Source organism: Pagrus pagrus, assembly GCF_965226575.1.
Source record: "Pagrus pagrus genome assembly, chromosome: 15".
NCBI classification, from domain to species: Eukaryota; Metazoa; Chordata; class Actinopteri; order Spariformes; family Sparidae; genus Pagrus; species Pagrus pagrus.
In genome coordinates, this window is record NC_140199.1 from 15,658,239 (window position 1) to 15,684,021 (window position 25,783).

Below are 25,783 nucleotides of genomic sequence, written 5' to 3' on the forward strand. Positions count from 1 at the left end.
CTATGCGCATGCGTAGTGCGGTATACTAGGTTTCCCTCTTTAAATTAAGCTAATCAATTAACGGTCAGTTCGTTAATATTAATTCCTTAAAGATTATCTACACGGGCAGGTTTATTAAGGTTTTCATAAATTTCGCCCAGGAATTTTCTCTGGTCAGCCAAAGTCTTCAGAACTACATTTCCCAGTTTTCTCTCGGCTGCTGTCCGTCGATACGAACTGTCGTAAAAATTAAAAAAAAATCAGTCAACAACAGCAAAACCGAGATGGACACAACCAAAGACGCCCGACAGTTTCTGTCTTTATCCTCATTTCGTATCTAAAATGTTCATGTAGGGACGCCTTGCTTCAGCACACAGCACCGGGGGTGAAAATGGAGGCCATGGAAGATGATAGTTTGAACATTAAAGACGACCATAACCACAACTATTGTGCGAGCAGTAGCAGCAAAGTCCGCACGTATCTCAGTAGCCAGCTGTCGGATGCAACGACGGTCCCGCAGCCCGTCTCTCTGCCGGTGCCGGGAGAAGAACCGGGGACACGACGAGGGAAAGTGTGGTCGGGTGGAGCGGCAGGGTCAAAGTTCATGGACTCGGATTCTGGCAGCGATAGCAGCGAAGTCAGCGAGACCGACTGCACGGCACCGCCGGCCGCTGTCGAGGGAAAATTCACCCTCGATTCTACTTCCAAGTTCCGTAAGTTGACTGAAGGCAGGCAGTGTGACAGCAGGGCCTGACATCCTGTAGTCACCCAGCAGCTCGGCCTGCTGCCACATTACCAGCGTGTGAAGACTGGTGCTGGTGGTACAACGGGGCGTTTCAAAGCTGACTAGCTCTCCTCTCTCCTCTCAGTTCTGAATGCAATGGCTGTAGAAGACTACCGGAAAAATCACTGGCCAAACCTAGAGAAGGCGATTGATCGTCTGCTGATTCAGAACACGACAGACCACATCTCTGTTTCTTATGCACAGATATACAGGTAAGACAGGGGGTGTTGAAGAAACACACACCCGCGCTGTCCCATGTAAGTCACTGGTAATCTTTGTTGACCTGACTCCTTTTGTTTTTCCCCACCTAGTTATGTCTACAAGTGTGTTTGTCAGCAGCACTCTGAGCTGCTCTACAATGATTTGACATTAAAAATAACAAATCATCTGCAACAAGTTTCCACCCATCTACAAGTAAGCACATCCAAATCCAAAGTGTTGATTATACAGCGCATGCAGAAACTGTAAAACTGACTAACACTTGTGTTATTGTTTTCCAGGCCAGCCCACCTGAGAGCTTCATTGAGACCTTCAACGTCGCGCTGACACAATACACAGCCTCTCTTCAGTGCATAGTTCCTGTATTTATGTACTTGGTAGGCATCTTTTTCTCAAGTCCTTTTTTTTGTTAACGATAACAGAACTTAAGTGACTTTAATAACACATTCTGTGCAGTCAAGCGTGGCCTCGTACCAGGGTGTCACTCGTATTAATTTTACATTTCAAATGTTTGCAGAACAAGTTCTACATCGAGTCAAAACTGAACAGAGACCTCAGAGAGGATCTGATGAAGCTGTTTGCTGATCACGTCGCAGAAAAACATGTGAACACGCTGATGCGTGAGTACTTAACAAAAGTTGTCACCTACACTTGGTTAAAATAGTTCTGTCTTTGTCCAAATCCAGTGCAGATTTTTGTCTCCCATCCTGGAAAGCACCTACAGAAGACTTTGTTCCTTTCTAACACAGTTGACCTCTATGATATGTTTTTAATGATTTATTTTCTCTTGTTCAGCTCTTCTCATCAAAGCTCATTCCATGCCGTTTCAAGTGCAGCCATCTACTATGGCCAGTGTGGTTAAAGGCCTCTACAGCCTCCGACCAGGTGAGATCTGTTGCCAGAAAGCTCTTGTATGTACAACTGTTCAAATGTCGTTATTTAAATGTGTCTCTGCCGCAAGCTAATGAAATCTTATTGCCTCCACTACAGCAAAAGAAACAGACATATTAGTTTAGCAGCATTCAGAATGGGATATTTTAAATCGTGAAATCCCTGTCCAGCATAAGAGTCACTACACGTTTCATAGGTCTTTGGTTTCCTCTTTCAGATTGGGCCCAGTTAGCCCCAGCTCTCTTCTCTGGGTTTATTCCCCAAATCAACCCTCCTGCTGTGGAGTCTCTGCTGCCTGACTACGCCGCTCATGACCAGAAGTTGCAGATGGAGCTCTCCATGAACGGATTTCCACGGTAAGTTTCCTGAGGCTTTGCAATGCTTTGCACTGCACTTAACTTGAAATCGCTGATGTGGCGTGTTTTTGTTTTCCAGTGGTGACCAGTCACGCAAACGGGCCAGCGATGACTCCTGACTTGCAGAACTGTTACAGTGCCTCCCGCATCTTTATCACAAGTTGGCTCACTGCACTAGGTACAATGTGGACAATGTGTCAGTTTCATCTCCCACGACTCAAGGTCACAAAACACTGTGAACAACAAAGAGAGCTTGATGTTGGGCAGAAACTTAATCTAACTGCACTTAAAAAAAAAGCACACAGACTTCCATAATGGTGCTTTCCTCAGTGGTTATGATGCACCCAGCTTCAGTATTTTCGTGTGCTGAGATGGTTTTCCTCACGCTCTCCTCATTTGAAGAGTGCCTTCATGGTGGCTGTTCTGTTCGGATATCCTACCGAGGGATAGGCTGATGATGGGTCTTTCATTCCTAACCTTTAACATGGAAGTGTCTTTTTTTGATAGACTGGGCTAGTCAAGACTTTCTATTGCTGCTAATAATACTGTCCATGTGATATTACTACGAATCCCTCAGTTTCACCCACTGTGTCTGTAACCCAGCGGCTTCACTCAACACAAATGAGTGAGGAAACAAATGAGAACAAGGGGAACTAAGTCATTGACCTCAACTCTGATTCCCTTCATGTTGCCTTTACTGTGTTGGTAAACCGGATTGTATTTTCCTGTTACGCCAAAGAGGATTTGCAGTACTTGTTTTTTTTTTTTCCTCTTGACATTGTCAGTGTTGTATGCTGTCTGAGTCACTGAGCCATTTCATTTTTTTATACTAACAAGTTTTTAACTTCATTTGACCTGTTTATTTGTTCCACTCGAGTCAAATTCTAACTTTAAATATATCACTTGTCTGTTGTAGCCTTGTGTGTAGGGTTGCCATGTGGGACATTACACTGTTACTGGCAGAAAGCTGAGTCAACCACACAATGGTATTTGACAATTTCCTAATATTACTTCAGATTGTTTGACAACTTACCTAAGTCATCCCTTAACTGTAAATATATCCAACGTGACGCTTCATTGATTTTTACGAAGCAAATGATATGCAATTGTTTGACCCGAGTCGGGCATACTTAAAGGGACTGTTCACCCTCAAGTCAAAAATACATATTTTTCCTTTTACCTGTAGTGCTAGTTATCTATCTAGATTGTTGTGGTGTGACTTGCAAAGTTTTAGAGATATTGGCTGTAGAGATGTCTGCCTTCTCTGGAATATAATGGAACTAGATAGTACTTGACTTGTGGTGCTCAAAGTGCCAAAAAATCTTTCTGAAAAACTTGAAACAGCAATGTCTCTTTCCAGAACTCATGACCCGCTTGCCCAAGATAATCCACAGACCTTGTAATGAGCAGTTTGTATGTAGGAACTCATGGAAGAGTGGCTAGCTAACTAAGCTAGCTACCATTACAGCCCAGCCGAGGAGGATGCTATTAATGTTTACATCCTTTGCTGTAAAAAGCACGAGCCTCTGATCCATGAGTAGATGTACCATGTTCACGAATATGTTCCCACCGCTAATAAACTCATGGCAGCACTGGTTTTAGCAATTACACCAACATTAAAAAAAAAAAAAAGACAGCCACTTTATGTAGAGAGCTGTATTAATTTACTGATAATTGCACTGAAGATTTCCTACTACTGCAGCTTCACATTAAAAGCATTAAATTAATCTTTAATCACGAAATAGGCTAGTCACAGGAAATGCATTATGTTCAGTGTGTTTAGCGGTTTCTACTATCATTCATCAAAAATGCATCTACAGAGCAAAACAACGGCCATGTTCAGCATTTGTTGACAGAGGATCAGTTTGAAATATGTCTGCGAGCCGTTTTTAAAGAGTTGTGGGAGTAATGAAGGAGCTGTTGAATGAAGTGCTGCCGGCAACAGGGTCCTCCAACTTCTCAGTGAGGTAACCAACTCCTTTTCCTTCATTAACATTATCAGTTTCAATGTAATTGTTGTTTGCCCTAACATCATAAAAGATCGCTAACACCAACTACCACAGAAAGCCTAACATACATGCTTCCTTTCTGCACAGTGTTATAATTGCCAGACAACTCAAACCAAAATAATCTAGATGGAGAAATGGCACCACAGGTAAGAGGAAAATATGTATTTTTGATTTGGGGGTGAGCTGTCCCTTTTGAGCATTAAAGGTTCCTAACATGTATAGCCTGTTCATGATGTAAATGTTTTCTTTGGATAGTGGTCAGTGCACACTAGCTTTTGTCACAGATGCATTTTTGTTAAATGATTCACTTGAATAGAAGTATTTGATATAAGGTCTTACACTGTTTTAAGTGTAAATAGATGCTCAGGCTTGCTTTTCCTTTCTGTCTATGGGTCCTAAAAGTGGTTCTCATCGTATTTCAAATAAACTAATTTCATTAATTATGGGACACAGATGATTTTGGTTTCTACTATTCAAGATTTAAAATTTTAGTTTGTTCAGTAGGCATAAACTTAATTAAGTAGAAGAAAATAAGAGTCACTGCAGATGCCAAATGCCAGATGTACTATGTTCATTTGCTGAGATTATGTCACCTTTTTCTCTAACACGCTGCAAAAAATATCCTTGTTAAAACAACTGTGAATAAAACTCTCTTTGGCTGAATTGCTGTTTCCGAAACGTTGCAAGGAAATGTTTTTTCTTTCTAAAAACCAATAAAATCCTTAAATCCAGTCGGAAGCCACTACCAGATGTTTTACCACCTGCATTTTCTTACAGTGTATCACACAACTACAGTGCTTTGAAATTGATTATTGCTGATAATCTGCTGGGTTAACATTAGTGTGTGGGAGGCTTAACAAGGGGCTTCTAATTCTGTAGGATGGAGGTCTGTGACGGACCACTGGAGGAGGAATCCCTTTACAGCATGCTCCCCCCGGCCAATGAGCGGGGACGCCACCCAGACACATGGGCCAGGCCTCCCCAAAATAACCTGCGACTAGAGCACTCACAAATGTTGCTACTTGTACTGGTGACAAGTTACCCTAGCTACTCGGCTCCATATTTTCCTGTAAACTCCAAGGTTAACTCTGTGCGATAAAACCGGGAAGGGTGGGCAGCTGCTTGTGTCCAAGGTTTCCCCAGGTGGCAGCAACCAGAAGACCGGAATCTCCCTCTTTGAGCACAGGTGCACTCTGAGGAGGATTTACCAGTCTTTCACAGGGGCCAGCTGGGTTTATTCTGAAGGTAAAACACACCACCCCCCTAATTTAATTGTTGTACACCGTGTCCTGTTTTTTGGCATAGGCCTCATGTGCTGTGTAGAGCCTCAGAAAATCTGACAATGATCCTCAGACAGGCTTGAATCTATTTCTGTTTGAATGTTTAATTGAATTATGTCAACCTGCCTGGATGTGTGCTGCTGTTTTGAGCCAGGGGTCTGTTCACCTGTGTGGACTGTGACTGTGTCAGGAGTGTCCCATTTATGATAATTACACTTCTATTTGTGTAAATTGATGATTGTTGTGGCCGATCAAAATCAGGATAACAAGGGCACGTCGGATGAGGGGCACTGCTTTTTTTTTGTTGATTTTCTTCATGTAAACCGACCCCTCGCTATTATTAGATATGACTTGGTGGGCTTGGAGCCTGTTTGCAAAGGATTAATGTACACAACAGCTGCAGCCTCAGGTCTGTTGGAAGGGCATTGCTGCGTCTCTTAATTGCGCAGATTTGAGTGTCAGTAGCATGTGTGTGCCCTATCTCATGTCTGTATTTAATAACTTGCCCCCACCGAGAGGCAAAAACTTGTGCAAAGACTAAACATTATATACACGTCGGTCTGAGGTGGACGGGCGAAAAAGCCTGTCTGTATCCCACCAGATCTGGTATCAGTGCTTGAACCTGATACCCTGTCGAGGCTGAAATTAGGCTAAAATAAATAGCTATTTTTACCACGTGTCCCCTGCTTTTAACTACAGTCTCCGTATTCATGTGCTATCTCTGAACCAAGTATTTCACAAGGGATCGTTTTAACATAACATTGAGAGTATTATTAATATGAGTTATAGCTCAGGCACATATCAGTATGTTTTTACCAAGTCTTTACTATTTATCGGATGTAGCTGTTAAATTTGAAAAGGATCAAAACAAGATATTCCTTCTTAAGTTAATTTAAATGACTTAAGAGTCATTTAAAGGTCTGTGCATGTTTCATCCTGTTTACTGCAAGTTGTGCATACTTTACAGTGCTTGTTAGGGCTGCCATTAAAGGTATACTATTCAGGATTTTCCTCAAAAACAATGTCTAGACTCCTTCTCATCAGATGTTTATTTTCCTATCAAAAAAGACAATGACAAGCGGTAATTCTTAACATTTAAGAAGGTGGACAAAGTGTATTGACAATGGCAAAAGGATGTAGATAGGGACTTCTTTTAAAATGAACTTTGATTATTTCACAGCATGCAAGAGAACACAGACCAGCCGCCGTCGCTGTCTCAGCTCTTAAGAGAGAGCTACTTGGCAGAGGCCAGGGCCCAGCAGCACCATAGCCGCTCAGACGCTTCCTCCTCACGCCTTCAGATCTACGGCTCCCTCAAAGGCAAGACCGAGGACTCTGTGGGCCACAATGATCCCCAATTCCCCGACCTCTCAGCCTTCCTCAGCCAAGAGGAGCTGGATAAGAGTGTGAACCTGGCCCGCCAGGCCATCGGACATGAGTCTCGAGAGGAGAGGGCAGAGGTCAAGGCCTCTGTCAAGCAATTAACCCCCTCCAACATCTCCTCAGCCTCGGTTTCTTCCTCTGAACCCCCATCTGTTCCCTTGGCTAACCCCTCTCCTGCTCCTTTTGCCGCCCCCTCCACTGTGTCCTTCGCCCAGCCAGCCCCTGAATTCAAAGAACTGCCAGCAACACACACAACAACATTCACATCAGATAGAAAGATGCACAAAGCATCCACGCGGCAGGAAAACATGATCAGGAACAGCACGGACTCCAGTGAAGGATTCAACGACTTTAACAGGTCTGGTAGGAATGCCCCGTACGGCGTAGAGACCCAGTCTAAGAAGGAATTCCTCAACAAGGCAGCAGACTTCATTGAGGAGCTCTCCTCTCTCTTCAAGGCCAACAGCTCCAAACGAGTACGACCCAGAGCGTGCAAAACCCACAGGAGTAGGAACCAGAACAAGAGTCAGAACGATGGGACGGTTTATCCTGTCGGCCAAGATAACAGGGAGCGCATTGCCATGCAGGTGGAGGAGGAGGAGGAGGAGGAGGAAGAGGAGAGACCCAGCCCTCCTGTCAGCCACCATCCAGAGGTTCAGCCTGACTCCGGGATCGGGCATGTGGAGTTTCAGGACTGCAGGATTACTGAGGAGCAGCACTCTGTTTCGCAGGGGGTGGAGGAGGAGGAGGCTGAAAGCTGTGCCTTGACTGAAACTCCGTACCCAGCAGATCCGGTGTGCGATCCTCCTCATTTCATCCAGAAACTGAAAAGCAGGGAGGTTCCAGAGGGCAGCAATGTCCAACTAGACTGCATTGTGAGAGGACTCCCTGTGCCTGAAGTCCGGTAAGCCAAACCCAAACAAGTTCTGAAGTTTCCTTCTTTTCTTTCTGCATCCATGCTCTTTCAGAAGTAGTCGATTTTTGTCTCATTGTAAAAACGCAACACTTGAAAAAGCAGAAAGGCCAGTGAGGTTGTGTGAGTGGAGATTTACAGTGTACTGAGGGGTCTGGATAGTTTAGGAGGGCCTTTTTGTTTGGGGAAGATGTTAGAAGATAGTGATGTAACGATGACATACGTACTTTTACTCCACTCCGAGACAAATGCTGCAATTTTTACTCCAAAACATGTAATAATGTTATAATAAACATTTGGCAGATGAGATACAGAAATACAACATTAACTTATAATACATATTGGTATTGTCAACTATGTCTGCTGATAAATCATCAAGTGGCAGTAGAGACGTGCCACAGATAGTTTGTCCACCAGGGAGCACTGATGTGTTATTTTTAAACAATGTCTTGGTCTGTATCTTGGTAAATTTAAGGTGCCAAAAAATGTTTTTTGTGGGTATGTCTTATACATTCATGTTTACAATAGATCTCGTTTTAAACTCAGATATTTATATGGATATCTGCCCCATAAACACCAGATCGATCCATGTCTGTACCTTCACCTTCTCTCGTTTTTTCTTGGCACCTCCGCACAGAAGTGACATGATGATAGCAACAGCTGATACTGAACCTGTGTTTGTTTAGGTGTGTGTTCCTTGGCCATCAGGGGAAAAACATAATCACACCAGGCTTCCTGTTGTTCTGAAGAGTGCCACCAGATTCTTCCGAGGGTGCCGTCCTAGTTAATGCCGTAACTGTCTCGAGTCAGAATGTGCTAAACTATGAGAGGATTTTACACCTTCAGTTAAAGGGTAACTGTTTTCAGGTTTTGTGGAGTTTTCCTGTGTGGAAAAAAGTAGTATAACGTCTTTGAAGCTGCATGTAATGTGATAAACTACTCAGTGGCTAAAGTTCATTGTGGGCACCAGGTTAGAAAAGGGAGAAAAGCAGTCTACTTTTGTAATAAAAAAGGCGTCTGGTTCTGCTGTATCGATTTTGATCATTTGTTTTAAATTGTCCATAGTTATAGGAGTGCAATGCAGACCACTGGACTGCTTTTCACAACCTGGCTCCTACATTATCCACAATGCAAGTAGCCACTGAATGGCATCACTGGAGGCAATTTATCGGATTAAAGAAACCTTTGTCTCAAGCCACTAAAGGCTTTATTCTACTTTTTTCACATATGCAGTAGTACTCCCCAAGACCTATAAACACTATTTACGGTGTAAAATTGGTGGAGTTACCCTTTAACTGCCTTTGGTATCAGACCAAACCAGAATAAATAAGACAGTTCTTACCCCTTCGAACACTTTTTACTTCTTTTCTTGCACTTTATAAGGCAGTTTTGTCAGAATTGTTTTAAAGCCCTGGCCGGATGTAGAGTTTCCCTCCCAGGACATCAAAGTCTTGAACTGAAGTGAAGCTGGGGTGTCAGACTATAGGGGGCATGGGCTTGTTGGTCCTGCTGAACATTGTTGAGCCGCTAACATATACTTGTCCGGGGAGAATGTAGCTCTCGGCCATTTTTAGACTGCACTGGCACAGCGAGCTGTAGTCGCTTCTGATAATGGAACCAACTGAGCTCTTGGCAGAAGCGTGAAGAGTTTGGTAAGATGATTTATAGTTATTGCCTGGGTGATATCTTTATTTGTTTTAGCCAGATTTGAGGTCTGATTCAGTGCTTTCCCCTTAAAATATGTTACATATACACACTTATTTTGAAGCTTTTTCATTGACGTACTTGTTTGTCCTACCAATGCAGCTAGCGTGCTTCTGACCATGACTTAAAGGTGTCAGAATCAAGTCATCGGGTTCATATTTCCCATCAGTTTGCAGTGTTGAACTGTCTCTGGTGTGTCAGGGTATAGCATTGTGTGTACTCCGAGTCTATGTTTAGCATTTTGCGTATGTGATTGGGCCAGTCAGTTAGAGCTCCCATGGCTCCAGAGGGAATCTCCTCTCTGGTTCTGATGTCCAGAGGAAAAATAGCCGTGACAGGTGCAGCGAGCGGGGTCTTTGCCTCATAGACCAGCCAGCTCCCCTACTACTCATGCTTTCAATTTAGACACTTACTCATTAGAAATGATATAGGTCACCTCATGACAGCACATTTGAGCCTGTGTTGTACTCAAGTATCAGAAACAGATCTTCTTTGTAGCATCATGTTTTCTCTGGATTACCCAGGACTTCTTTAAAATACAGAAGCTTATTATGCTCATTTTCAGGTTCTTAATTTTATTTTGGGTTACTACTAGAATAGGTTTACATGCTTTAGAGCTCAAAAAACACATCAGTTTTCTAATACTGTCCATTTTTGCAGCATTGTATTCCCCCTCTGTCTGACACGCTCTGTTTTAAATCCTGTCTCTTTAAAGGTGCTATTTGTAAGAAAAATATAATTTTTGAGTCTCATTCCCAACTCGTCAAATAATGACGCTCTGGGTTTCACAACTTGTCAAAAACTGACGCTTTGGGATTGTACGACGGGGCAGCTGCCGTCCCAAAGAGTTGGGAATGAGACTCAAAAATCAACTATTCTTTCAAATAGGACCTTTAAGGCCACCCCTCCTATACCACTTACTGTATCAGAATACATTTTTAAAGTAACCCTCCCAAACCTGGGCATATATTATACAAATGTGTGACATGGTGACGTAGTGTGATGTCACAAAGTCACCAAATTAAAACGAAGACTACTGATGAGGCGTTTCAGGAGCAGTGTTCACTGTGGGAGAGAGGAGCTTCTTTGACTTTTTTAACTTTCAAGACCTTGTACAATAATATATACAGCACTGAAGGTAAGGAAAAGAAAAGAAAGAAAAGAAAAAAAACATGTATTTATAAGCGTAGTTTTTTCTCTGCAGTTTGGGACATCTTCAACCAGAAGTGTAATTGCCTGCATATTTATTTGAAAAAGTCTTCCCTATAGGCGATCCATGAGAGGGGTAAAAGCACTGGAAATGATTTATGACTGTATGATGATGTCTTGCCAGAGATCAACACACCTCACCTCATTCATCCTGTTTGTTTATTGGCTGGATTTTATAAAGCATCATGGCCTCATCTGCTCAAAATAGATGTACTTTGACGTAGAGGCGGCTGCATATGCTGCTGGTCAGGACAGGAAAAGTTAGAGGTTTACTATCATAGCTTTACAATGAATAAATAGACTGTTGCCAATGTACAAGATGTTAGGGCTAAGGACATGTAATATTAGCCACGTAGACACTTTTCCACATTTTGATATGATTTCTGCTCATTTATTCCCAATTTGAAAGCATAAAATTATAGATTACAATATTGATAATTGGCTTTAGGACACCAGCCTGATGTAACCTGTCACCCCCCACCTCTCCTCTCATTAATAAAGGCAATAAAAAGATAAAGTGCATACACTTTTTATGAACTCAAGGTGCCTTTAGATCTGTTGTTCTGTACCCATCATCTTCATAACATCAACAGTGCGTTGCCTGTCTCCAACCTGGCATGGCACGCTGCTGTTGCTTCTTGTCTTACAGGGAAAGGGATATGGCTTGCTCATCAGAACGTTTTTCTCTTGGCCTGCATAACTCTACTACATGGCACCAGGCCAGAGGCACTATAAGGGAACAGGGAGGGATGGCACATGGTACCAGCCTCATTGAAAGTGTGTCAGAAGGTTAATATAGGGAAAATGAGACTGTGTGAGGATGGGGTTATAAATACTTAAGCACGTAAAATCTCCTACTGAAATAATGGTTAAAGCTATCGGGAACATTGATTTTTATTGATTCTGGGGGCCCCTTTGGACAAAATATGATGAGGGTGAAACAAAGTAAATGTTGTTTCAGTGTCGTACCACCAGACTACAGGGCAGCTTCTTTTCTCAGGCTGTGAAACCCCTCAGTTCATCCTCAGTTTAATTTTGTGACTTCTGACCTGAAGACAAGCATTAAGGATAACTATAACAATCAGAAATAGCTAATCTTTTCGTTTATGGTCTTTTTTGCTTAAGTAGGTCATCAATATAAATTGAGACCAGTTAAGAGTTCCTTGTAGTATGTTTCAGTCACACAACAGTGCTATCAAAAGACAGGACACCTTGAACTGCAAACAAGGTCAATTATTACTCTTCCTATTATGATTTGTGTGGAGATTTTATATTTGTAAAACCTTTTCTTAAGTCAAGGAAAGCAATGTGCTACTAGTGCCCAAAAAAAGGATACTTTTAAAGCTGATGGTCGGTGACAGTTTACACAAGGTGATTTGCTTCTACATATTTGCTTTAAAAATGCTTTTAATAAATAGAAAACTATCTGGCTGGAGGTAACCTCTGATCCTAAGTTGTACTGAGCAGTTTGCTGTTTATGTTTATCTGCAGGTGGTTTTGTGAGGGCAAGGAGCTGGAGAACAGCCCAGACATTCAGATCATCACCGACGGTGAGCGGCACTCTCTGATCATCGCAGAGGCATTTGAGGAAGATACCGGACGCTACTCTTGCTTCGCATCTAATTTCTATGGCACTGACTCCACATCAGCTGAGATCTATGTCGAAGGTGGTGTTTCTTTCTTTCTTATTGACTCTTTTACTGTAAGTTAAACACAGTTAGTAATGCGTGGAGTGTGTGCGCTTGTTTGTCTAAACCAACAGGTGCCTCCTCTTCGGATTCTGAGGGAGAACAGCACTTTGAACCTGTAGCACAGTGAGTTTTTTTTTTTTTTTACCATATTTTCATTTCCTTTAGCCTCTCACCTTATTGCAACACTAAATGAGACCTCTCATTTCTTCCTTTTTTTCATTTTGAAAGGCTGCAGAGTAAATCTCTAACGCCATCATCAAGCCAAACTCTCTCTGCAGAAGAGGAAGACTCTCCTTCATCTCAACCTGCAGCAGCCATTGAGGAGCCAGCAGATCAGCTCTCCTCTGCAACAACTAACCAAATAATCCCAGAACCTCCTCTACCAGTGCAGACATCCACCACTGTTCTTCCAGTCCCAGAGCTCTCTAAAACACCTGTGGCACCTACAGCACAGGAGGAGACAACAGGGTCACCTGTGCAGGTGTTTCCTGCTTTGTCATCTGGCGATACAGATCTCTCAGAAGCTCAGGAGGTGGCAACATCTGTCTCAGTCATATCCACATTATCGCCGGTGCAGACAGCTGCAGCTGTAGCTGTATCATTGCCTTTGACTCCCGTGCTGCCTGTCCTGTCAGCTCCAATACAGACATCCCAACCTGAGGTAGAAGAGCTGCTTCCTTCCACTTAAATTTTGTTCATTGATCAGTTACGTATGTTTTAACCAACATGTTCGCTGTTTTTTTTGTTTGATATTTCAGAGTCAAACCTCCAACCACAACTGTCTACAAGGGTTAAACGGGCAACCTATCATGGCAGCCCCTGTGTTCACAAAGGTAGAGTCACTCTAAAAAGGATGTGTGCTGCTACTCTTATGTGTTATATTGATGTAGCCTCTCATGTCCCACCAGAGCCTGCAGGACCTCCTTGCATCAGAAAGCCAGCTGGTGGTGCTAGAGTCCCGCGTGAAAGGGGTGCCGTCACCTCGAGTGGACTGGTACAGAGAGGGAAAGATCATAGAGGACTCTCCTGATTTCAGGATCCTGCAGAAAAGTAAGCTCTGCTGCCATCTCAATGCTGTGATATTAAAATTGCAAATAAGCGTAATGTATTTTTGAGAGAGTTGTGTCCTCTGGATTTATTTGGGTTAGGGTTAAGAGTTTTTGGACTTGCAACATTTAAAGACTTAAAGGGGCACTATGTAGTTTTGGAGAAGAAATTCAAACTCAGAATTTTAATATTTATAATATTCATGAGGTGATGATACAAACTCAGAAATATTTATTTTCAACAAGCTGTTCTCAGAGGAAAATAAGGTCCCCAGAACACTGTTTGAAGCTAGAAAGGGTGGCAGGGTCCGCCAAATATAAACAAAGTTAAACAGTATGAAACTGTGTTGTCCTTTAAGGTCAGTTTGTCTATTCAGTTTATTCAGTAACAAACATGACAGTTTGTCAATATAGTTTTTTTAGGCATAAAAAAAATGGCAATGAAGATTGCAAAGAAAAGAAGCACTGGGGTTAGCTGGTTAGCATGCTAACTTCAGCAGATACCACTTCAATATAATATTGAAACTCTTATTTCCTCATATTCAATTATTATTTTAATTATTTGGGGGAATTAAAAAAAAAAAGTTTTACATATTGCACCTTTAAAGATAAATTGAGTAATTTAAGATCTACACTTTGCTTCAAAAGGCTGTTAGTATACTGCATGTCAGCCGTGAGACATATAAACATAAAGTCCTTTATCGCAAGAAAAAATATCTATTTATATCAAATCCTTTCCAATGGTAGAGGGTGTTTAATGAGGACAAAAAGCAGACATTTTTCAAGTTTAAGGATGTGTTATATGCATTTAATATATGTTGTTTAGTGTTGAAGTGTTGAAGCGTAAATACATTATATTTCTATAAGAAAATTTCAAAAATTACATAAGTCATCTCGCCTCAAATGGTTGTGGTGTATGCTCAGTGATGACAATCTATTATTATATTATCTATTATTCTTAAACCATAACTTCAGCTGTTGCATTTTATTGTAGTGTCGTAATGATTTTGGTGCTTGCTTCTGTTTCAGAGCCCAGATCTCCAGCTGAATCAGGTACATATCTCATTAAATCCTCATCGGTCAAAAACAAGTGTTGACTGCACCGAAGCAGCTGCCTGTCTGTGCATGATGCTGCAGTGTGTACATATTACTCTGCTGAAGTGTTTATAGTCCTTGGCTAAGGCTTCTGCTCTTCTTCTGTACATAAGCCAGGGCTGCTTTTCCCTGACTCTGGACCATATAAGGTAGTCTCTCATCCTGTATCAAACCACCATGGCAGATCCCTTCAACCTGCCTCAGCCGCAGATAGACTCTCAGCCCCAGTGACACAAAGAAATCTCACTGCTGAGCATTTGAAACACACAAGTCATGTATCTTTCATCACTGTGTTAAGATTATCTCTAGTTGATGATGCAGTCAGACCAAACCAACTTGATAATGTGAGTATCACTTTTTTATGTCTAGAGGAAATATGCACGCTGGTCATTGCTGAGGTCTTTCCTGAAGATTCAGGGATGTTTACTTGCACAGCGAGCAACAAGTATGGGACGGTGTCCAGCACCGCTGCACTGAGGGTCAAAGGTAACATTTCTTTTTCTTTCACTTTACAACAACATCAATAGCTAGCATTCATTGAATTGAAATTACTGACATCTATCATATCTGATTCTCATCAGGCAATGGCAGCAGCGACCATGTGAGGCCTTTCAACAGTGTAACGGAGCCAAGTCGAATCCAAGAACCTTCCCTATCAGCTCCCACTGTAAACCCTCAGCCAGAGGTTACTGTGACCAACAGCATCAAGCCCCACTCCAGCACCATTCGCCTTGACCCGCTCATCTCCACCACCTTACGCCTGGACCCCTTAAACACCAGCACCCTCCGTCTGGACCCCCACAGCTCCAGCATGTTGCGTCCGGACCCCCTCCGCACCAGTCTACCCAGTCTGGAACCCTCCAGCCTGAGCAGCAGCTTGTGCCTCAACTCCCTCAGCACTAGCACCCCAAACTTAGATCCTTCCTACCTCCACCACCGTCCTGGATCCAATGGAGCACGTCCAGAACCACAGACCACTGCACAGGTGCTCTCATACCCAAAACCCTTCACCTCTCCATCTGCGTTTGAGCCTTCGGCTGAGCAGGAAGTGTCCAGACCTTCAGTGACGTCGCCTGACACAAGTCCCAAAATTAAGGGGACCTCAAACCATCAGAATGGGAGCCCCATTGTGGTGCCGCTCCCTGACCCCCCTCCGAACTCCTGCCTAAAGACTGGCAACCATACGAACCACAAAGACTCGCGCTCCAGCTCCAGGGTCGGTCTGCGTGTGCACTTCAAGCTGCCTGAGGACGAGGAGGATGAACAAAGTGATGCGACCTATCAGTCTGATGAAGACGCACAGATGTCGGCCAACAAAGAACCACCACCAGTGCGGGCTAAACCCAAATTGTGAGTAGATGAGACTCAGAAATGGTTTGCAAAGTAGTGTAAGAGAGATTTCGTAGATGGGTTATCCAAATTGCGTATGTGCTGCATCAAAGTGAAATAGATGGGCTGTATTGAGAGGTGGGAGGTTCCTCCTCCACTGACTCAACCAGCAGCTGTAGTCAGTTGCAATCCATGAAGACTTCAAATGTGGACCTTTCGGCTCTCTAAAACAAAGGATGGCATTTTCTATTTGTAAGTGCACTTCTATGCATTAATGTTCATCTGGTATTTCTAGTATTTAATGCTGTAAGTGAAAACTTGTATTGTGTGATTAGCTGTTCACTGTTGTTTAACATTCTCAGCCTAAAACACAGAGATAAATATGTTCTATATTGTTTAGTCTGACTGCATTTGCAGTAATTTGACAAGTAAAAGAGAAGTGTGAAGAATGAAGGCTGAAAGTGTCTCGAGCTTGTTTTGTTTGCAGGCTACTTGTTGGTAGCCCATAAAAGGGCAGAGTGTTCTTCATGCTGACTTTGGCTCATTCCTGCTGGGCTCCACTGCATGGACTTAATTTATGAGAGCAGTGCACTCAGCCTCTCTCATTTTCACCATGTATAGTGTCATTTCTTTGGTTAGTAACTTTTGTTTTGCCTCGATCAACAGGGACCCAGCCCAGCTCCAGCTCCTGCACAACCAGGTCCTCATGGAGCAGCAGCAGGATACCGAACCTCAGACCCAAACCTACACCCAGCCTCAGTCCCACCCCCCGATCCAGATCCAGATCCAGCCCGAGGTCCAAAGCTCCCACGAAGGTCCACTTTGGTCACCCAGGATGCACCGTGAACCCCATCCGCCACCTTTCCAGCCTTACCTTAACACCACGACACCCTCCTCAGCACCTCCACTCACCACCGCCCCCCCTGCTCCCTCTCTGAGCTCTGCTCCAGCACTCAACACCACCTTCTCACCTCGTCTCAACACTTCTACTGCTCCTCCTTTGAGCTCCCCTCCTTCACTTCCTCAGCTTAAGACTTCCTCACTGGTGACCTCGCCTCCACCTGCCCCACAGCTGAGGACTCCTCTCAGTATAGCTCATGTAACCCAGATGAACACCATCCATGCCTCCCACCTCAACCTAACCCCTGCAGCTCTTGCCACAACTGCACCCACACCCCACTTTTTCTCTCCTCCTGCACCAAAGCTTAGCACAACCCCCGCAGATTTGACCCCATCCTTACAGCAGATCACATCTCCCGCTCCTCTTCTGAGAACTACCCACGCCTCCCTCATGAACCTCACAGCCACCTCACACACCTTCAACTACGCCCGGCCTAAAGAGTTTATAGCTGCTCAGACCTTCTCACCAGTCAGGAGTCCTTCCCCGACAGAATCCCCTGTTCCTCTGCTCCATGAGCTGGCCGCTGAGCTCAACTCGTCTGCAGCAAGCTCCCCTACTCTCCCGCCATGCTCCCCGCCACCAAGGATCTTCCCCACAAGGGTGCTCAAGTCTGCCACCAGCCCTCCGTCATTGGTGTCTTCACCCACACCGGGGTCGGCGTCGTTCCTGAACAGCATGTTCGCCCTACGAGCCCAGTCGCCTCCTCAGGCCTCCTCTCCCACTTCCAGCAGCTCCACCCCCAGCCCCATTCAAAACCCTGTGGCCTTCCTGAGCTCAGTCCTGCCGTCCCTGACCCCGAGTCAGCCGACCAACTCAATGGGCCTGCCCAGGGGAGCTCCTTTAGGGTACGCCCTCTCTGACAGACTATAATGCCTAAAAGGTTGGCGAACTGTCTCATGCTCTAATACATGTTTTGTTTCTGTCTCTTCAGGCTAAAAAAGAGCGTACCAAAGGTGCGGCTCCCATCGATAGAAGACATTCGAGAGACTAAAGAAATTCTACTCCTTGACATCGAGAAAAAGCTTCGTTTTAAAGATGATACTCCACAATTTGCACATCAACAGGTACTAAGTTGTTTCCAGCTCTGCTGCTCTGATTGATTTCTTCTTTTTTGACTGCCTCATTTGCAGTGATGTAGTGGGGAATAAATACAATAACAGTTAAATTCAACAACTACCTGAAGGCATATTATGCAGGATTTGTTGTTTTGCTGTTAAACACACTATTCAAAGTTGCCCCCCCTGCCCAGCTTAGAGGTCGAGATAGAGAGAGAACAGTGGTGGTTGAGTGAGCTAGAGAGCAAAATAAGAGAGGGAGCGCTGCTAGCGAGAACAAAGTAGTGAATCAGAGAAATAAAATATTATTTTCTGATTTACTCACAGAGGTTACGTTCAAAAGCACAACACGCTCCAGCTTATCAGCTGTTTGCCTCTGCAACTCTTTACACATCACAACAGGTCGAGGGCAGATGAGCGAGGGAGAGACTGCGATGTAATCTGGTCACTGCCATTTTATATTAGATTTTAGGATACCAACCTCACACCCTGTGCGCTGTCATTGGCTGAGGGCTACACACCACAGTCCAAAGGCTGATGTCCAGAAACATCCCAAGCACAGCACAGCGAAGAAAATAGTGAAAAACAACGATACAGACACTTCTATTGAGTCTCAGGAGTTTCTTATGAGTCTATACACTTATTTAATGAAAACCCTGCATGATATGCTTTTTTAATATAGCTCCACCAATCAGGTGGGTCCACTGTTTATTTAAATATATAGTTGATTTCTGGCTCCATTACATCCCTGCTCAGTTAGATGTTAGACTACTGTGTGAATATGAATGTCAATAAATGATCAGTTTGTTGACATGAAGGTATGTGACCACAAGATTTTAACTAACCAACTGTTGCAATCTAGTTTTTTATGCTTTTAAGGAAGAAGTTGACTATATATTAACCAATGACTCAAACTTTCTGCCTAGTATGTATTCATTTTAAAGAGAGTGGACCTCAACAGACATTTAAAACTGTAAAAATTAATAAAAGGGACATAAAATCACTCCAATCACATCCATTACTCCCTCCCCAGTCATTCACGATTTTTCATCATTGTGTGTCTGTGTACTTTAACAACACATGCATGCTGATAACAACAGCTTGCGTGTTATTCCATCAGTACGTATGTACAGTATGTGTGTGTTTTGTTGGTGTTCATCATCCATCCCTATCCTCTCATAGAAGCTGAGTAATGAGGGGAAAACAGCGAGCAGACCTCTTGGACCAAACATTCCTGCTACTGTCATTAACTATGATGAGGTACAAGGATCATCCCGTCCCAAGCACTGCTTTGCTCTAGGCTGTATGGGTTATTAAGATGTTTCAGACTGAGATTACAAAACTGTGGATATGCTCATATACTGATTTAAATATCATAGTTAATCAATATCTCTAATCGAGCATCCATGCTTCTGTTAACTAATACACAACCTGCACTAATAATCTGAAAAAAGGGTTAAAATTCATGAAACTAATGACTCTACTGTTGTGTAGTGCTGTATTCTCAAGTTAACTCATTTGACATTTTCCCCACTGAAGCTTGCAGCCCCTTTCTCTGTTTGCATTTCAGATTTTCCCAAAAGGTCAACAGAGCTTAGTCTTTATTCTTCAACTCGCAAACCTGAATATATATACAGTCCATATAGTTTTGTCTTAGCTAAATAAAAAAAGGTGCATAAATGTCGAGACTACAGTTCATCTTCCTCTGTTCACTGTTTTACCTTCAGCCTTTTTTTTTTGTTTTTGTTTGTTTGGCTGGATGATAGTTTTACCAACCAGGAGTGATCCTGTCAGACAGACGCCACTGCATGCTCCTTATCATCAAGTGGTTTAAAGTCACAGTCTACTTTTGTTTTAAGATTTGGGCCACGGATAGTTACTTTAAAGCAACATTATGCAACTTTTTTTTACCTTAAAATAACAGCTTTTTTAATCATTTTGCTGGTACAGTGTCTTGTAAAGTGAATGGTGCCTCTCCGCCCCCCTATCACTTGTTTCTGCACTATGTAACTTCAGTGAGAGGGTATGATGTTTACTTCAACATACTAAGTTTTGAACACATAACATTGTTATGACAACATGAGTTGTGTTTTGCAGTTGGCATCTACATTACATTACGAAACTGTGGTGGGCGTCGAATCGCACCAATTTCTACATAATGTTGCTTTAATACCACTGTTGCTTCATGTTAAATAGATGCATGTTGTCTCGTATTCTTGATAATTGCACATTTTTTGTTGTTCCCTTTCAACGTGTTGGCGCCCATGTTGACTGTATGCATGTTATTGCAGCCACCAGTTTTCAGGGGAAAAGCCGGATAGTGCACGCAGTAATGTGACTGTGATGATGACTTTTATGCAGTGGTTTTCCTCTTTCAGGAGTACAAAGTGTCCAGTTTTGAGCAGAGACTAATGAGCGAGATTGAATTCCGTTTGGAGCGAACGCCGGTGGAGGAGTCGGACGATGAGGTGCAGCACGATGACGTCCCGACAGGAAGATGTATCGCTCCCATATTTGACAAGAAGCTGAGGAATTTCAGAGCCATTGAAGGCGTGCCTGTCACTTTCACATGTAAAATACTGGGAGTTCCTGTTCCGAAGGTGAGGGGTCAACAGCTGTGCTGCACGAATAACACCAATGATCTTTCACTTCTTCACACCCTTCACATCTCTCATTAGGTTTACTGGTTCAAGGATGGCAAGCAGATTTTGAGGAAGAACGTCCATTACAGGAAGATAAGAGAAGGGGATGGGACCTGTGCTTTACATATAGAGTCCACGACCAATGACGATGATGGCAACTACACCGTCATGGCAGCTAATCCACAGGTAATACTTCTCATTCAGCTTCCTGTTTATGTTGTCAACACCTTCTCCCCCGCTGCAAAATCTGAATTGCTGTTTGTTTTTTAATGACCACCAGGGACGAATCAGCTGCTCGGGTCATTTGATAGTCCAAACAGGACCTCCCCGAACCCGAATGATACCTATTCACTCTCAGAGGTGAGCAGGACTGAGTGTGCAGTGTGATCTGCTGAGGTAAGAAGAATCCCTCAGCAGCACGAGGAACCAACCAGTTATACATTTTCCTCCCTGACAATAATGATATTTTGTGATCATGTACGGATCTATAAAAATATGCTAACATGCACCACAACAAAGACCAACATGGATTACTGTAAGGTGCTGTACCACTGATTTCCTTTCCGATCCAATAACAAGTAAAACCCAGGCTGGTATCGCCAATACGATACCGATACTTTGTACAAAATCTTCATAAAGTGGTTTGTTATAGTTTTAAGAATGTGGGGAACTCCAGATGTTTGAACGTTAACAGATCCTGGTTATAGCGTAGTTACTTTCTACTGCGATGATCACCCCAAATTACTGAGTCTAGATATCCATCTTTTAATGTGTTAATCAATCCTAGAATAGACACATTTGGGATGTGAAGTATCGATATTTCAATCAGCACACTACTACTGCTCACTTTCTCATGTTTTCAGGGTGCGATCCCGCATACAGGAAGTTGAAAGTGAGCAAACCCAGGAGCGCTTTTTTCGGCCTCACTTCCTCCAGGCTCCGGGGGACATGCTGGCTCATGAGGGAAGACTGTGTAGACTAGACTGTAAGGTAAGCAGCAGCTCCTGACGTGCAATGCAATCTGTAAAAATACTGCATTTTGTTCCTCACTTTACTTTCAGCCTTTTTTGTCTTCCAGGTGAGCGGCCTCCCCAACCCGGAGCTGATGTGGTTGGTCAACGGTAAGCCAATCTATCCAGACCTGTTACACAAGATGTTGGTGCGTGAGAATGGCGTCCATTCTCTGATCATCGATCCTCTGACGCAGAATGACGAAGGCACATACACGTGCATTGCAAGCAACAAAGCAGGGCAGAGCTCCTTTAGTCTAGAGCTGAAAGTTGTGGGTAAGGACTGGAAACAATCAATGATCTTACGTACAAAAATCAGTTGAATACTTAAGCGTGACGTCTCAATTCCCTGTTGGAAAGTTAAGGTAATAAAGGTCATGTCCACTTTAGAGAAAGAGATGAAGCACCCTCCCCAGTTCCTGGAGAAGCTGCAGAACATGGGTATCCCTGAAGGAACTCCAGTCAGGCTGGAGTGTCGGGTGGTGGGTATGCCCCCTCCGGCCATCTTCTGGAAGAAAGACAATGACACCATTCCTCGGAGTAAGGACAGGATCAGGTCAGGAAGAGTTCTGAGTATCTCCGTGTAGCTGTTTCAGCTATTGCAACTTAAAGGATAAGTTCACCCAACATGTAAATTCAGTCATTATCTACTCAGCCGTTTTAAAACAAGTCCTCATTACATCAGTTGTTTAAGAGAATGCTGCGTGGCTATTTGCTGTGAAGCTCCAGAAATGTCTTGTGGACTGTGAAACTTCACCAGACTTTCCATCAGCATGGGGGTGAGCAGATAATGACTGAATTTCTATTTCTGGGAAAACTTTTCCTTTAATTGTGTAAAAAATCTCTGTGGGAATTAATTTTCCATTATCTGTTTATTTCAGCATTTGCCAGGATGCAACAGGATACGTGTGTCTCCTCATTCAGCCAACAACAAAGGATGATGCTGGCTGGTACACGGTGTCAGCAAAAAACGAAGCTGGGATTGTATCGTGCACCTGCAGGCTCGACATCTATGGTTAATATTCTATATAGCTGTTTAATTATCAGCTTCATTAAGACATGTGCCATAGCTTTAGCATGTCGCTTTAAGTAGTAATACTAGCTGTCTGCTGATCCTTCAGCACAGTGGCATCAGAGTGTCCCAGCCCCCATGAAGAAGGCGCCGCGCACAGGCAGCCGCTACGCAGCTCTGACAGGCCAGGGGCTCGACATCAAGTCAGCTTTCCCCACATCGGAGACCAGCCCCATCCTCTTCTCCAGCTCCCCTCCCGAGGTCATGCTGGAGAGTGAGGAGCTGTGAGCGGTGACCCTCAGAGGCCTCCCAGCATGTTCTGTGACCCCCCCAGGGTCAAAACAGTAGACGGCTAAAAGGAGAACAATGATCTGAGCAGATCGTTGTTTTATTTGTGTGATGCATTTGAAGTGATACATTCATACTAGAATGGCAAAAAATGATTGTGTTAAAGCTATCAGCACTGATAGTGGGTTTGTCACCATTCCTATTTACCCAAGTCATATGAAGTGTTTCACATACAGAAGAAATTATAGATTTGCAAAGTCTTATCTCATGAGCCATCAGTGGAGTTGAGTAATGTTCAAATTTGAATGACACGCGTTTGTTTTCTACATCATAATTAGCTGCGATAGTGAGGTTGTTGCTTAATTTTGGGGATAACATCTGTTCTTAACTGGTAGTCCTCAAAGTTGTTCTAGCACCACTTATTTTTACTGCAATTCATATACTGTGTACCTGTACTGCTAGCAAACGTTTCTTTTAAAGTTTATATAAAAATCATTAAGTTATTGTTTATTAATGGTTGAAAATAGTTCATAGTGTATTCAATTAATAGACATTTGAATGTGCCATTTAGATAAGTTCACTTAAATGGCTCCAGCAAGGTGGGGTTTCATCTACTAAGTTTTTCTTGACATCACCGGTTCACATTTTTGCACCATGTTTTTTCATGTGCATGCATGCAAATGGCTGAAGAAGATGAGCTATTGTATAACTAAACATACACACTTAATAGTCATGATAATGATGAGTCTCATTCATGGTTAGTAGCTGAAACACTTTTTTTGAATTTCCTTTCATTCATCTTTGTATTGATGAAGATTTATCTCAATTGCATCTACGCTCCAGATTGATTTTCAAAGGAATGAGTCAGATTAGACGAAAAGCTGTCGGGAAAGTCTTTTTTTTTTTCTGTTTTATGGTCAAATGTATCCTGCAGAGGTTATTATTGAACTTTGATTCAGATTAATTCAAGTCAGTTTGAAAACATTTGAAGTAGGATTTGAAAAACATACTCAACTGATGTAAAGTTGCACATTGTAAAAAAATATTGTCCTTCTCAGAATAAAGTTATATTTATTCAAAAGAGTGACATGTTTACTTTGCTGGAACAGGTTGTTACTGCAGTATTATTACAGTTGAGTCTATTAATGTTAAGGTTTCCTCCCTCCTTTTCAGAAATTTATGTAGAATGTATTGAAATAGGTTAAAGGAACAGTTCACCCAAAAATGAAAGTTCGGTCATTATCTCCTCATCCCCATATTGATGGAAAGTAGTGTGATGTTTCCTCAGAGGGTGTATATAACGTCTTTTCAAATCACTTTAAGTAGATGATGACTGAATTGTCATTTTTGGGTGAACTCTGCCTTTAATGGGTAGCTTACTCTGCTACATCTGATATTAATGTTGGTAGCAATCTAAATGTCGGCTGTCATTGCTGAGAACTTGTTTTGACTCTGTTGTAATCAGAGCCCTATTATCTTAAACTGGTGCTGAATTCAAAACAAACGGGGAAGCTCGGAAGCCAATTAAGCATTGCTAATCAGTCCAATTAGAGGGGAAGAGAGTTCAAATAGGCATAAAATTACATTCACCTTACGTGACCTAATTATACTCTGAGCCTCATTTGACCAGCTGCCAGGCCTGCTTGTTAACTGGGTGCTGTATGTGTTGCTCAGTGGTGAATGTCCTTTGGCCCTAAAGGACTTGTTTTGTTTTAGGGTTTTTTTTGGGAAAAAAACAAACATTTTCTACATGAAATCCACTTGCTTACTGCATTAGCAACACAGTAATTACAGTAATGTTTTCAGCCTCGATTCTCAAAATGTGTTCGAAAAAAGCAATAAAAGTCCAAAAGTATTAGCACACTTGTGACGTGTCTCACTATGCTAATTACAATTAAGTATGAGCTTATTAACTAAAAGTAATCCTGTGGTGATAATGAGATTTATCAATTCAAACCACACATGGTAGGGGAATCCTTTTTTTACACTTTCTCCTGGATTGAAACATACGCTTTGTGCCCTAATCTCCATTTCTCCATAAGGAGAGCTGGAATTATGCTTGGCCATGTTTCTGTCAGAGCAGACGGGTCACTCCCCAGTTGTGACATATGGCTTTTGACAGAAGACATGGTTCAGCTACCGGTGCTCAGACAAGCCAATCATGTGAGGGGTTGTATAAAAAAAAAAAAAAAAGGTTGGAAGACACGGAAGGGCCGGGCCACGTCTGAGACGAGGGCCTCAGACAAGACAAGCAGCAGCTGGCAAACTACCTCAATCTGTAATCAATGAACCAACTGGTAGATGGGATTATATGCCTAATTGCACAGCTAACCAGTCCATCCCAAAATGACCAGACAGCATCAGCTTGTGTCCATGACCCAGTACCAGAGACGGGCATTATTCTAGGCCTCCGACAGTGATTAATCATTCATAACCTGCCGCTACACCCAAGCTTTGAGTTTGTCAATACACAGTGACAGGAGCTACATGTGCTGCCTGACAAAGGATGACACCAGAAAACATTTAGATCCTTTACTTAAGTAAAAGTAACAGCAACATGGTGTAAAAGTCCTACAATCACATTTGACTTAAATTTGACTTAAAATGTATTAAAGCATCAAAAGTACTCACTCTGCAGAGTGGCTCCTTTTTACTGTTATATAATATTATTGATGCATTCATATGTAAACAGCATTGTAGCTGGTCAAAAACTAATTTTACTGAAGTTGTATATTGTTAGGTAGTTTATAACAACATATCGAATTTTACTCTAAGCACTGTACTTCAAGGTATCAGCCATGTAATTAAATGCAATTCAAAGAACAACTGAGAGATCGTTATTTTATCATTTGAATATTTACAATATTAATGAGGTAATAATACAAACTCAGAAATATATATTTTTTTTTTTATAACTGAATAAACAAGCTGTTCTCAGAGGAAAATAAGGTCGCAGAACACTGTTTGAAGCTAGAAAGGTGGCAGGG

At 42.6% G+C, this 25,783-nt stretch overlaps 2 protein-coding genes across 3 annotated transcripts; both read left to right on the forward strand.

Moving 5' to 3' along the window:
- The first annotated feature begins 229 nt into the window (after positions 1–229).
- On the forward strand, positions 230–4,969 carry cacul1 (CDK2 associated cullin domain 1). The gene is made up of 8 exons (XM_084375899.1): positions 230–692; positions 849–975; positions 1,075–1,177; positions 1,264–1,359; positions 1,500–1,602; positions 1,778–1,867; positions 2,091–2,229; positions 2,309–4,969. The coding sequence occupies exons 1-8, from the start codon at positions 371–373 to the stop codon at positions 2,346–2,348; spliced, it is 1,020 nt and encodes a 339-aa protein (XP_084232025.1). The 5' UTR covers positions 230–370; the 3' UTR covers positions 2,349–4,969.
- Positions 4,970–5,265: 296 nt separating this feature from the next.
- Positions 5,266–23,871, forward strand: mypn (myopalladin). Of its 2 annotated transcripts, XM_084376042.1 has the most exons (21): positions 5,266–5,483; positions 6,699–7,805; positions 12,219–12,394; positions 12,490–12,541; positions 12,647–13,079; positions 13,177–13,251; positions 13,327–13,468; positions 14,494–14,517; positions 14,929–15,045; positions 15,141–15,909; positions 16,555–17,634; positions 17,721–17,853; positions 19,027–19,104; positions 20,223–20,444; positions 20,523–20,672; positions 20,767–20,846; positions 21,350–21,476; positions 21,565–21,772; positions 21,887–22,052; positions 22,378–22,511; positions 22,618–23,871. In XM_084376042.1, the coding sequence occupies exons 2-21, from the start codon at positions 6,700–6,702 to the stop codon at positions 22,794–22,796; spliced, it is 5,451 nt and encodes a 1,816-aa protein (XP_084232168.1). In that variant the 5' UTR covers positions 5,266–5,483; position 6,699; the 3' UTR covers positions 22,797–23,871. The 2 variants fall into 2 exon arrangements, with proteins under 2 accessions (XP_084232168.1, XP_084232169.1); XM_084376043.1 differs by lacking the exon at positions 19,027–19,104.
- The last annotated feature ends 1,912 nt before the right edge of the window (positions 23,872–25,783 follow it).